Source organism: Glycine soja, chromosome 3, assembly GCF_004193775.1.
Source record: "Glycine soja cultivar W05 chromosome 3, ASM419377v2, whole genome shotgun sequence".
NCBI classification, from domain to species: domain Eukaryota; kingdom Viridiplantae; phylum Streptophyta; class Magnoliopsida; order Fabales; family Fabaceae; genus Glycine; species Glycine soja.
In genome coordinates this window covers 46,068,291-46,082,868 of record NC_041004.1, presented here as the reverse complement: position 1 = coordinate 46,082,868, position 14,578 = coordinate 46,068,291, and the positions used below count along the sequence as shown (strand labels likewise).

Here is a 14,578-nt window from a genome sequence, read left to right as displayed (position 1 = left end):
AACTAAAATTTGTATTTTCATATTTCGGAGACACATTTGTGATGGGAAGATGAAAAGTTAGAAAAATATTATATAATAAATATGTCTTTATGCTAACAATTAGAGATTATAACGTTGACATTTCATTAATGACTGACTAAAGTTAACGGCAAGATATATTTGTCACACTTTTTACATTTTCGGAGACTAAATTTTATATTTTCATTTTTCAAGGATACATTTATAGCGAATTACACATTCATGTACAAAATTAACTATTTACCCTAAAATTAATAAAGAAAACAAAATCAAACTCCAAAAATTTGTTTTGAAAAATAAATTTATTAATAAATAAAACCGAAAAAACTTTTACATTTTGTTTCTAAAATGAGCACCTTAATTTAAGAGCAATAATAAAAACTTGATATTTAAAAATATCATTCCTCCTTACTTTAGGGAAGAAAGGAAAAAATGAGAAAAAATGAGATATTTTTAGATTATTTGTGAGGGAAAAAATGAAAAGAAAGAAAAGTAACTTTTTCCTTCCTCTTATACAGTGAAATGTTTAATTTAATGAATGACAAAGAATTAAAATAACTTTTTACGAATGCTCCTGTTTAAAGAATTAAGATCTTTCCTCGTTATTTATTAATGGTAAGAGACATTAAATTATTTATAAGATTTTGATTAACAAAGGAGTATACTTCTAATTTAAGAAATCACGCCTGCAAAACGATGACTAAAGGAAAATGCCAGTTAATATTTTGGTTTAATTATTCTTTTTACTCCCTTCTTAATTTCTGGCAAATTTTATCACAACTTTTTAATTTAGTGCATTTTAATTAAACTTTTAAAAATCTTATCATTTTTATTCTTCGTCATTTTACTTCTTACATAATTCCATTTTTTATCCCTAACTTTTTTTTTGGCCAAATTTTAACTCTCCCTCCCTCCCCCAACTTTTTAAATTTTTTTGACAAATTTTATTCCTAATTTTTTTTTTGGCAATTTTTATCTTCAACTTTTATATTTATTAATGAATAAATAATAGAGGATAAAATCCATAAATTTTTTTAAAAGTTAAAGGAAAATCGATCAAATTAAAATGTTTGGAGTAAAATTAAAAAAAAAAAAATTGGAATAAAAGGTACAATTAAGGCTAATATTTTGCAAAGTTTTTTTTAGTGTTGAATTCATAAGGGTGCAAGGTTAAGCAAACACCCAGGTCCATCCATCCCATTGCCAAGACTAAATATCTACAATTAGGGAAGTAGAGAGAAAATAAGATTAGGGAAACTAGAACTTAGATGCTTATTAAATGAATGCTATATTATACCTTTTGCAGAATCTGGTAGCGAGCAAGAGCATCACTTTTAACAGAATAACAGGTCCCTTTCAAAAATCCATGTACCATGGCATTACCTGCACAAGAAATTCAAACACATCTCTTCCACCTGCCCAAGGTTCACCATAGTTACTGTGGTGCTCCTCGACGAGGAGCTCACTGGGACAAGGTCGGGCTGTGTGATTATCTGAATCAGCTCCCTTATAGTCATAGGGTGATGTACCTTTAAATTTGTAAAACGTAATTGTAAACAATTGTGTCAACAGAATATGCAAGAATTTGAATTCGGATTCAAACAGAGATAGAGGAAGGATAGTTATGAGGGAAACATGGGAAGAGTTTCAGAAATTGGGAGAGAAATGATAAAAGTTATTTACAAAGGAGCCACAAAGTGGCATTACATATACTATGAGACAGTAAAGAAGTAATTATTGGACTCCTTAAAATATAGGTTATATATTTATTGGGTAACTTAACTTATATAACTTTTGAATATAAATATCAGAATTTTTTTTTGTTAGACGAAAATGTCAATATTTTTTTATTGAAGAAAAATATGAGTAATTTTTTTTTACCTAAATGTCAATACGTTTCATTGGATCAAAAATATTAATAAGTTATCATTATTGAACGAAAATGTCAATAATTTTTTATTGAATTTAAATGTCAGTATGTTTCTATTAGACTAATTTGTTAAATCCAAAATTTTATTTTATTTAAGGGTAAAATATAATTTTAGGATAAATTTTGTCATTTTTTTATCGTTACAAGCATAACATTACAATAATCACTTAAAAAATATATTGGTAAACATAATTTAAAATAAACATAATAATAACGATAATATTGATTATCAGCCATAATTTTTGTGTCATAATATAAATTATTCAAAATAAACATTGTATCAGTTTACCAAAATAAAACTTGTAATAGTGTATCAATCATTACAAATTTTTTCAAATTACCCTAAAAGATAAATATATCATATTTCACTTATTCGAATTTTGACTATTTTATTAAAATGAAAGTTAAGGATTAGATATATTTGTTATAGTTTTTACACTTAACGAATTACACATTTAAGAACAAAAGTGATTATTTAATCATTCAAATGACTCTTTGCTATTCTTGATACTAAGTTTACAAGTTGAAAAAAATTTTTAATTAAAATTATACAATTAAATGTGATTTAACTTTTTTAATTAGTGTGTCATATTTTTTCCCCTTATATTTGAGATTAGAGAGAGTGGTGCATAAGAAATGAGTACCTCATTAGATTTTGGAATTATAAATGGATCCCTAGTTATGAACATATTACAAAGATCATTTGATTTGTTGGCTTAACATTATTGAGAGGAAAAAGTTATAGAGTTCATTATGATTATATTTGATAAAATTAGTTGAAAAATTAATTGAAAGTTGAAAAGTTAATTACTACCTGATATTTGAAAATTGAAATAATTATTTTATTAAATTATAAGTGTTTGATAAAATAAATTGTTGAATTAATTGGAAGATATAAAAGAATATAAATGACATATTTAAAAATAGTAATAAAAAATTAAATAAATATTTTAAAAATAAAAAATAAAAAAACTAGAAACTAATGCTTTTAAAAACATTTTTTCGAATAACATTTCAAAAAATTATTAGAACTTACTAAAAAAATACGTTAAAACATATTCAAAAAATTATTTATCAAATAATTAAACTAACTTTAAGTGCATTGAAAACGTAACTCCCATTACATATTATAAACGTCATTCGAGCCATGCACCCCAAGTCGTCGTGCCTACAAAGAAAAGGGATAAATATGTTTACCAATGTATCAAATTAAACCATGACAATGAAATTGAGAGCAAATACGACACATGTATTTACCATCTTCAATGCCACGTCTATATATGTCTTACAATCTCAGGTTTCAATTAGTATGCCTTACACCAAAGCCATACTGGTCCTATTTGGGGTCAATATATTTTAAAACGTTGTACTTGTCCAATAGTAAAAAAGATCATCTCAAGCCTCCTCCCCCATCCAACTAGGATTTCTGCCTATCTATCTCGGCAAATTTCTCGATATAGGTTTTTTTTGAAATTAATTTTCGATATCAGTCCTTTTTTAAATAATTTTTTGTATGGTATCGTTTTTTATGTAAAAAGCATGCAACTTGCAGAAGTCATTGGCGAGTTTGACCAGTCTTTGACACGTGGCACTGGTAAGACCAGTGCCACTGGCGATTTGAGCTACACGGGACTCGCCAGTTTGACTGGCAAGTTGAGCTAGGTAGATGGATTTCAAAGTGAATTTGTTGTGCGAAGTCGGGCCTAATAGGTGGTGGTATCACATCCTTCTCAAAGGAACCGTACGTGAGACTCTCGCGTCATACAGCTCCGTTCTCAGCTAATCAATGAGCAAATCGCCAGTACTATTGATAGTTCCAAATAAAGTACAACTCGTCAGTCCCACTGGCAATTCCCAACCTGAAAAAGCTACCACCTAGCTCAATTCGTCAGTCAAACTGGCGAGTCCCGTGGAGCTCAAATCGCCAGTGACATTGGCGAGACCAATGTCACGTGTCAAAGGCCGGCCAAACTCGCCAATAGCTTTTGCGAGTTACATACTTTTTATGTAAAAAATGACACCATACAAGAAATAGTTTGAAAAGAGACCCATATCAAAAATTAGTTTCAAAAAGGAGTTATATCAAGAAATTTGCCTATCTATCTCACCTTGGTGAGCATCTCACTCGGACGTTTTGTGCGCCTGAACATCTTCCTAACAAGTTGTAGTGTATTTACACTATCATAGAGGGCGCAAAATAAAGTGCGTAGCATAAGAATGTGCAAATAATATTTTTTAGTCGTTTTTTTAATTTAATTAAATAATATGATCTGATATAACATAATAGAGAGATTCAATTGACTGTTAGCATAAAACAGTCTAGCATTCTGTATTTCAACTTTTCATTTCTTATTTCCTTATTTTTTTTTCATTTATAAGAATTACTACGTACTTATTCTGAAAAGAAAAAAAAAAAAGAGGGAACTGCCTTTGATCAAACGCGAGCGAGCGTTAATCAGCGGCCAAAGCTGCGTATGTCCTCTCTCTATTTAGCTTTGGTTTATCCTTCCTCCAAGTTAAAAGACCATCTTGCCCTCAATTAAAACGCACAAAACGGGTCAAAGGATCTACCGGAAATAAATCTGGACGCCCATATTTTGCACACTCACGTTCGCTGCCGTCACCATTCTCTTTCTCTCTCTAAAGTTGAAACTTCGTCACTGCAACAAAACAAGCACTCAAAGTGCTTCGAGTTCGTCACTGATCACGGTTTGTTCCTTCAACTGTTCCATCTTCTCCTTCTCCAGCTTGATTTCCTTTTGTTCGATTATTTTCTGCTTCCGATTCTACGAAACAATTTATCGCATCGTATAATCAATCTGTTTTAGCTCATACTTCGTTGTAAAGTGCTCTGCCTTATGATCGTGCCACTCAATTTGTGCAAAGGGTTATGTTTTCGTTTTCTGACCTCTTATTTTTCTCTTTCCCTTCGTTTGCGTTATTTGTGTCGATGATTTGGAATATTCGATAGCTTCTGCGGGTAAGGTCTGCCATGGCTTTTAGGTGTGCGTTTGGCTATTGATTTCGTAGCTCTGCGTTTTGATTTGAATCGCATTGAGTCTTCGGTGCGTTTGATATGCGATTATGCTTTGACTGGTGGTTCGGACAGTATGGAAATAATGAGTTTGAACTTCGCCTGGATTCGGAGGTTAACATTGAATTATTATAAGAAACGATGTAGCGTGTTTGAAATCCAACTGAGAATTGCGAAATCAAGTCTAGGACGCGGGAGCTATAACTATTAGCTTCTTGGTAAATGTGAAAAACACTTCTAGAGTTGTAGATTTTAGTATCAGTGTTTGGCATATTGAGAAGAGTAAGGTTCATCTCATATAATGGCAGAAGATATTTGATAATAATTAGCTACTGTTACAGAGAATTCTTAATTTAGATTTCTAGGAGCTCCCGGGTTATACCGTTATGCGGTTATGCCTAATGCTTTTCTGTATGTGGTTTCTGTGGGAGTAGAAGTGTTTGGATGTGTCCGTCTTTAACTGTGCCCCTGAGAGAGTTTTTCTGCACTGCAAACTTTCTTTTGTTAAATAAATGGTCATAATCCACAAACTATTTATTTTATTTTATTTTTAATGCCGTTGCTAATGCTCCTTAGTAGAGTTCCTGATATTGAATTGTTTTCTCAATTTACTCCTGGGGTTATTAATTACACTATGTGATTTATGTACTTCACAGTTTCGGCAATGCACCGCGTGGGTAGCGCGAGTAACGGAAACAATTCAACTCGCTCTCGCAAGGAGAAGAGAATAACCTACGTGTTGAATGATTCTGACGACACAAAGGTAAACTCATTATTTATTTATGTTATCTGTTCCATGGAAACAGACAAGTTTCATGCTTGCCTCTAGTAGTTGCATCTTTATGCTATAAATTTTTCCTTTGCTTCCAAATGTGTTAACTAGTTGAACCTGATTGGGTTGTTTTCAATGTTGTTAAATAACCGTTGTAGTGCTGCCATAATGCTATACTGTGGCGTTTTCTGACCCCTCCACCATAGGCAATTTGTGTAGAGAGGCCCGCTATGGCAGCGCCATAGGCTGCAATGATGTGTTTATTTGGCGGAATTTTTGCCTTCAGCCATATTCTGCCATCTGCCATTGATAGCCTTGATTGTTTTTAATTAACACATGCATTTCTTACTTGGATGAAAATATTATTTAAATTATACAGTGAATCCCCAATTTGGTCCTTGCAAGATTTTCTTAACTTGATTTTCTCCTAAAAAGATTAGTGACAACAAATTGTACTCTATTGAGAATTTTGGTTATTTATGACTGACATCAATTGGGTCCTATTAAACAATATTTGCACTAATTTGATGTTAAAACCTGTCATTTGAGGATCATATGGGTGTGATAACCTTTTGAGGACCAAATTGGTGTTCCAAAGGTCTTACAAAGATAAAAATGGAGGTTTACCCTAAATTTTGATATTATTTTATCTTTTTATAGACCCATTTGATGGTAGGCATATTTCGACCTTTTCTTTTTAATTATTTACCTAATATTTTACTTTCTAATCAATCAAAACTTCATTAATAGTTCATATAGTACTTGGCTCTTTAATTCCAGGTACTTATCATTTTGCTTTGCATGGTGTTATGTCATAGATTTTTATTTTTTCATCAATATTTTTTATTTTGGTTGAATTCAATTTTGATAGTTTTCTTAGTTGCACAGTCTGGAATCATTTGTAAGTTGGCTCTTTTCTGCAGCATTGTGCAGGCATAAATTGTCTGGCTCTACTTACATCTGCTGCATCTGATGGGTCTGATTATCTCTTCACTGGGAGCCGTGATGGCAGGTTAAAACGATGGGCACTAGCTGTGGATAGAGCAACATGCTCGGCTACCTTTGAATCTCATGTTGATTGGGTAGTCCTTTTTTATTTTTCTTCCCTTTTCGATTTGTTAGTTGACTTCTAATTTTGTAACTCGTGGTACATAACATTATTATTTTTACCATGGTTACTTGATGAAGCTTCATGTAATGTTTTTATTTTTTATTTTTCAATTATGCCCAATCTCTGTGGTGAGGTAAAAAAGGTGTAAGAAAGTATATGATATTGCAACGTGGGAAAGCCATTTACCATGCTATGTGCAAAACAATCTCATTCTTGCGATTTTGCCATCTTGGTTTTGATTATGTGGGACCTGTTTGATTAGGATGAGTTTTGTGTTTTCTTCTGCAAAAATAGGTCTGTAATGGTCTGAATTTGATATTGATTTGTTGTTTTCTTTTTGTGTTGAAGTTTAATGAGCTTAATTCTAATAGAAAAGGTATGGTTGAAAAAGAAAAGGCAATAAAAACCCATTGGATTGTCATGTTCAAAAAATCCTAAAACTGCAACTGTAACTTTGCAACTGAATTTGAGTATTGTATTGTGTGAGATAAAGTTATCACTGCATTCTTGAACTTTGTTTTTAGGCTGTCTTTTTTGTCTTATTTCTTTCTCTTGTATCGTAAAATTCATAATATCCTTAAGTTCCTCTTGGACATTTTTTTCTTTAAAACATCCCCTTTTGTCTAATTATGTTACTCAAAATTTATGCAATTTTTTTTCAACATGTCAATGTGCCAGAACTTATGATCATTATTCAACTTTTACTTTTTCCCCTAAAGTCCAAAACCCTGTTTCATTAGCATTTAAGTTATACCCTGTTAGGAATCCTGCACAATCTATAACCCTTGCAACAGCTGAGTATGTAAGTGTTATTTTGTTCTTGCAGGTTAATGATGCTGTTGTTGTAGGTGATAGTACACTTGTTTCTTGTTCTTCAGATACAACCCTTAAGGTTTGTTGATTGCTAGCTGTTTTTTGTTCCAATCAATCCTTGCTCTTCATCAATAATACAGTACTTACACAGTTATTTACACCTTTTTAAATTTGTTAGACATGGAATGCCTTGTCCTTTGGAACCTGTACTAGGACACTCCGACAACACTCTGACTATGTTACTTGCCTTGCAGCAGCAGGAAAAAATGTAATGTACTTCAATCATCTTATGCTTCTTATTAAGTGCATCAAGAAAAAGTTCATTTTATTGTTTTTATACGTTCCACGTTGAGTCAGATAGATACTTTGGTTGAATTATCAGTATCAACTGTCAAATCCATTATTTGATCGTTTAATAGTGTCATGCATTTTAGAGCAATATTGTTGCCTCTGGTGGCCTTGGCGGGGAGGTTTTTATATGGGATATCGAGGCTGCCCTCACTCCAGTCTCTAAGTGCAATGATGCTACAGTTGATGAATCTTCAAATGGTATCAATGGTTCTGGCAACGTACTACCATTGACAAGCTTGCGTCCTATTAACTCGAGCAACAATATGTCCATGCACACTACTCAAACTCAGGGATACATTCCAATTGCTGCCAAAGGCCATAAAGATTCTGTTTATGCATTGGCTATGAATGAAAGTGGAACAATTCTTGTCTCCGGTGGCACAGAAAAGGTACAATATGGCATATGAATGAAAGTGAAACAATTCTTGAGGCTTCTTTACATTTGAAGCAGTAGAGATGGTTTGCTTGCACTGTAGTAGCTTGAATTTTTTGGGATGTTGTCTCTGACCATGGTTTACTTCTTCATTTTTTTTGGGGTTCACTAGGTTGTGCGTGTCTGGGATGCAAGGTCAGGATCAAAGACTCTAAAGCTTAGAGGACATACAGATAACATCAGGGCTCTGCTTCTGGATTCTAGTGGCAGGTTTGTGGAGTGGATATCTAATTTTAGTTGCAATTTTTCAGTTTACAATTATATTTTAAAGTTGGTAACTTGCTTTTTCTCCTATTTATTTATAATTCCTTTATTATCATAAATTCTCTCTCTCTGCATTGATATTTCCCATTTGACATTTCTATGTCTTCCCACAAATATAGATAACAAGTTAACTACACATGAAAAACATAATACTTTCATTGGATATAATATGGTGGACCTATTTAATAGTCAATCATACAATGAATGAAATGCTGTTGGGTTTTCTTTTCATTTTATGCAACCATGCATCTTTTCATTTGACAAATTTGTTAAGTTCAAATTCAGTAGTACGCTTTGTTTTCCCCCAACAAAACCACTGTGATGTTTTTAATGTTCATTATTGCAGATATTGTTTATCAGGATCTTCAGACTCTATGATAAGGTAATGCACACATATGGAGTTATTACCATTTCTGTTTGTTTTGTTTTGTGTTTGACTAATAATCTGTCCATCTTTCCTCATAGGCTTTGGGATATAGGTCAGCAGAGATGTGTGCATTCTTATGCAGTTCATACAGATTCTGTTTGGGCACTTGCCAGCACCCCAACATTTAGTCATGTTTATAGTGGAGGGAGAGACTTTTCAGTGAGTGCGACCTTCTATTAAATTTAACATCAAACTATTTTTTTGTTATTACATCTTGAATTTATGTCACATAACATCTCCTTTTCTTGTTTAACTTGTGAACCTCATCTTCTAATGTTGTATTCTTTTATACCCTAAGTTATACTTGACAGATTTGCAAACTAGAGAGAGCAGTTTGCTTTGCACAGGCGAGCACCCTATTCTTCAGTTGGCTTTGCATGATGATAGCATATGGATTGCATCAACAGACTCTTCAGTTCATAGATGGCCAGCTGAAGGATACGACCCACAAAAGATTTTCCAGAGAGGCAATTCTTTTTTAGCTGGAAACTTGTCCTTTTCAAGAGCAAGAGTGTCAATAGAAGGATCTACCCCTGTATGTTATGTTTATTTCTGAAAAAAAAATCACTATATTACTTTCCTATTATTATATCTTCAATTATTTATGTTGCTCTTCGTTCTCATAATTCCAGTTGCTATGTACATGTATAGATGAAGCATGTTAGTTTACATATTTTTTATTAGTACTTCTGTTGGTGAATATGACGGAGTTTGTTTTCTGAACAAGTTTTTGTTGAATATATATATATATATATATAATTTTTTTTTTTTTTCTTTTGGTTCTTTCCATCCGGCAGAACTAATAATTTCTTTTGTTGTCAAAATTACTAATGTTAATAGGTTCCTGTATATAAAGAACCTATCTTAACTATCTTGGGTACACCTGCAATAGTACAACATGAAGTTTTGAATAATAAGAGACATGTGCTGACGAAGGTAACCATGGTGTTTTCTTGTTATTTCATTATGCCATGTATATTGGCATAACCTTTTTCTGTTGTTTTCTTAACTGATTAATAACTATCGATAAAGGATGCATCTGGTTCAGTGAAGCTGTGGGAGATTACGAAAGGCGTTGTGATTGAAGATTACGGAAAGGTGACGACTGCTTGCATTTCCATTTTGTAATTTGTATGACAATCTTGTTTGCTAGTGAAGTAGATTGTCTGTCTGTGATGGATGTTATTTACAAATTTAAACTATAGATGATAGGGGACTCATTTGTGGGTTCATAGTAGCTCATGCTTTACCTGTGGACTATCTAGGTTTTATTTGAGGAGAAAAAGGAAGAGCTATTTGAGATGGTATGATTACTGATTTACATCATTGATTTCATTTTAAAATATTTTTTTTTCTTTGCAAGGAAACATGATGATTTCCAGTAGTTTATTTGTTCAAGCTGGCTTTTAATTTTCTTCCAATGCTGCATTGCTGCTTTAGGTTAGCATTCCTGCATGGTTCACAGTGGATACCAGGCTTGGAAGCTTGTCAGTCCATTTGGACACTCCCCAATGTTTCTCTGCGGAGATGTATTCGGCAGATCTTAACGTTGTAGGCAAGCCTGAAGATGATAAGGTAATGGCTTCATTGTCATGATATGTACTCACCCTTATCTTAAATTCCTAATTATATTAATTTGCTCCTAGTTTTTGGCTATAATTTATGTCAATTTTTTACAATTGTTAATCAATTCATCTTCATGGGATCCAATTCAGTTAGTGGCACATAACCATGGTTCCTAGTATAATGGACATGAAAGTATTTAAGGCTTCTTTTTTTTTTTTTAATTTCTGTTAAACTGACATTGGCTGAGTTAGTTTCAAGAAATATGTGATTCATGCATACAATGACATAATGAGAATGTTTTCAGTAGTTTGTTGTCAACAATCTAAATCAATGCCTTTTATTCTGCAGATTAATTTGGCTCGAGAAACCCTTAAAGGGCTACTGGCTCATTGGTTGAGAAAACGAAAGCAAAGAATGGGATCCCCAGCTCCAGCTAATGGGGAGTTATTATCTGGAAAGGATATTTCTTCTAGGAGTCTTGCCCATTCTAGAATTGAGGTTGATGGTAGTTCTGAGAATGATGCTATGGTTTATCCTCCGTTTGAATTCTCAGTTACTTCCCCTCCTTCCATTATTACTGAGGGCACTCATGGAGGTCCGTGGAGAAAAAAAATTACTGATTTAAATGGAACCAAGGATGAGAAAGACTTCCCCTGGTGGTGCCTGGACTGTGTTTTGAATAATCGGTTACCTCCCAGAGAAAATACTAAGTAATTTTGTCTTCCTTTTTACTTTTTCTTCCCTAAATAGTTGCATTAAGTCACATGGTTGTAGTTGAAAGGAGTAAACCATGCTTGTGAGTTGTGACAGTTTGTATATTTTGTTAATGTAGCATAATTGCCTAACTCTGATGATTATATCTATTTATCACATCCAAAACATATGGTGGTACTTAACATGACTTTTGTAAATGACATAAATTGATATATGGTTAAGAAGTTGTCAAAATCTCTTATTAATTCTTTGGTATATGTTGCTTGATATCATCTATCTACTGAACACGGTATCTTTGAACCTTTTTTGTACTTTTAATGGTTATTGCCATGGAAATTGTCTATGAATTTGATTGTTTTAGTATGATTGCAATCTCAGACTAGTTATATAATTCTCTTTTTGATATATATATATATATTTGTGATAACTACTGCAGATGCAGTTTCTATTTGCAACCATGTGAAGGCTCTTCAGTCCAGATCCTCACACAAGGGAAGCTAAGTGCCCCACGTATATTAAGAGTTCACAAAGTATGTTTTTATATTACTTGACAATTGGTATTAATAATTGCATTAATAATCTATGCATGTGTTGTTAAGTTGGCTTTGATCATGTTTTCCGAAAGTATTACTTGTTTTGAATTTAGTTTTTAGTTTGAGTGTGCATGTGTGTGGATTCTGTAAACATTTATCTCACAGGTAGATTATGCATTTTTGAAGATCAATTTAAATTCCCTTTTTTGGGTTGGTTTAGGTTATTAATTATGTAATAGAGAAGATGGTGCTTGACAAACCTTTGGATAGTTTAAGTGGTGATGGTAGTTTTGCCCCTGGACTTACTGGATCACAGTCACAGCTTCAAGCAGTTGGGGATGGATCTTTTCGATCTGGATTTAAGCCTTGGCAAAAGCTTAGACCTTCTATTGAAATATTGTGCAACAACCAGGCAAGTAGTCTGTTGTCTACTTGTCTTATATGCAATCTTATGACAGTGCATATAGCATGGTTTTCTAGATGCTGATGTTGAGCAAGTTCATGCTTTATTTTTCTATAGTTGGCTTACTTTTCAATTTCTTTGTATGCATTCTAGAATCTATTTGCTAACCTGACTGCCATTTAGTTTTCCATTATGGTGTTTTCTGGAAGTCATTGAAGAAATCACATCTTAGAATTCTGTACTGTGCATGTTGATTTCTAAATTTGCATTTGCAAAGTTACAACGTTGACTGACTTCCGGTGTCCATGATTCAGGATGAATTGATTAGATATTTTCCTTATAGGCTTTTATACCTGGGATTTCTTTAAGCAGTGGCTTTATTCGTCCTGTTAGATTTTATGTTCACTGGATATCACAAGATGAACTGATAATGAGGTTTGAAAAGACTGTCTTCATCCTTAAATTCTTAACCCACTGGTAGTGGTAGGCCCGTAATTATAAAATTCAATTTCAGTTATTAGACTCTCCTAATTGAGCCTTTTGACTATTGTATTTAAGTCTTAAAATAGATCGTAGTACCTGTATTTGATCTGTAGTTTTAACTGTTCTTGTGTTTTACCAACTTTGTTTTCAATTTCATATGTTTTTAATCAAGTTATTGAACATATGCCTTTAATTGGTTTGAGGATAACATCAATTGTTTTTTAATATTGTTTGGCCCAAATTGATTGCATGTTTTATTTGATTCACAATTGACTTTGCTTTGTGTGATACTATTTTTCATTTAAGTAATGTGCATTTAGCCAGCTGTTTGGTTTATTTCCAGGTGCTGTCTCCTGAAATGAGCTTAGCCACTGTGCGAGCTTATATATGGAAGAAATCAGATGACTTGGTTTTAAATTACCAACTACTTCAAAGCAGGTGACTACAAATTGCATATGCATCAGAGGTGAGTTATTGAGCCTTGCTTGGCTTTTCTGAGCTTACAATATTTAATGCTTTTATGGATTTTCATTCCTGTATTTCTCTTATTTTGTAAATGTAATTTACTGCCAACTAGAAAGGGGAAATAGTTATTTTAGGACAATACTTCTTTTTTAACTGATGTGAATGTTGATAAAAGTGATCTTAGGTGATAAAGCCTAATCTTTATTAATAATTTGTTCTCTTTCAGATTGAACAGAAGTGAGCTTTAACCATGTCTGAATGATCATTATTGGTATCACAAGTAACTTTTAAATGATTTTGATGCATTACATAACCATTTCTTTTGCTTTTTTACCCTTTGCATCATGTTTTTCAATAGAAGAAAAAAGTTAGCAGGATTTGTTTTTTGAAATCACTTTTCATACTGAAATTTTGTTGTTTCCAGTACAAGCATCCCCTAGTGGGATAATGTTTTGTTGTTTCCATACTGAATTTACTCCCTTTTTTTCATGCTTCGTTCTTCTTGGGTGTGAAAAAAAACCTTGATGTATGCTGTCTCATCTAGGATTGCAGACTTCATTATGAATTATTATTTATACTTGCAGGTTTTCTTGTGATTATGTAAAATACTTCTGAGCGCCGATTCTTCTTGTGTTGCCTGCATTGATCGGTGGAATTATAGGAATTTGTAAATTCTGAGCCGTCATTTATTACCAAATTTAGTGACATTCTCCAAACCTGCTTGGATAGTTTTTTCTTTAGTGGAGAGCTGTTACTGTAAATTTTGAACTGTATCTAGCTGGCATGCATACTTCTGCGGACATGGCGGAATCGTCTGCATCTGGCATGATGATGAAGGTTCTTAATTGACTGTGTTGAGAATTAGTGGGAATCATACTGGCATAGTGGGGTGTTTTTCAGGAATCAGGTAGTTGATTTAGAGATGACAACAATAACATTGTAAATTTGAATTGTGCGTTAAATATCTGGCCATAGAAATTATGTTGTCCAGGTGCATATTTACATCATAAAATTTTGTTAATTGTTAATTGCTAATAATATTAATCTCATTTGTTCAAATTCGTCATTGGATATCCAGTGCTAGTTCTCAGCTAGCACTGTGTTTGGGTCCTGTGATGCCTGTGTATGCATATTTGACTTTATTCAATATGCAATTCTGAAAGGCAACGTTAAAAGGAATTAGCATTACTTGAAACTGTGACGATTTTAATTGTAGCTAGTAGGATCATTTGCTTTGTGGTTTTTGTTTCGACTTCATTCT

General features: G+C 32.9%; 1 protein-coding gene across 3 annotated transcripts; it reads left to right on the top strand.

Annotated features, from left to right (window-relative positions):
* The first annotated feature begins 4,522 nt into the window (after positions 1-4,522).
* Positions 4,523-14,376, top strand: LOC114407668 (WD repeat-containing protein 48-like). Of its 3 annotated transcripts, none has more exons than XM_028370849.1 (19): positions 4,523-4,657; positions 5,639-5,745; positions 6,678-6,836; positions 7,692-7,757; positions 7,857-7,946; positions 8,113-8,418; positions 8,575-8,672; positions 9,073-9,108; positions 9,192-9,312; positions 9,452-9,688; positions 9,994-10,089; positions 10,186-10,251; positions 10,419-10,457; positions 10,594-10,728; positions 11,068-11,429; positions 11,870-11,963; positions 12,187-12,378; positions 13,196-13,318; positions 13,902-14,376. In XM_028370849.1, exons 2-18 carry the CDS (start codon positions 5,647-5,649, stop codon positions 13,292-13,294), a joined length of 2,295 nt encoding a protein of 764 aa, XP_028226650.1. In that variant the 5' UTR covers positions 4,523-4,657; positions 5,639-5,646; the 3' UTR covers positions 13,295-13,318; positions 13,902-14,376. The 3 variants fall into 3 exon arrangements, 2 of the variants coding, with proteins under 2 accessions (XP_028226650.1, XP_028226649.1); XR_003665673.1 differs by lacking the exon at positions 4,523-4,657 and adding an exon at positions 13,544-13,588 and having other exon boundaries at positions 5,626-5,745; XM_028370848.1 differs by lacking the exon at positions 4,523-4,657 and having other exon boundaries at positions 5,626-5,745.
* The last annotated feature ends 202 nt before the right edge of the window (positions 14,377-14,578 follow it).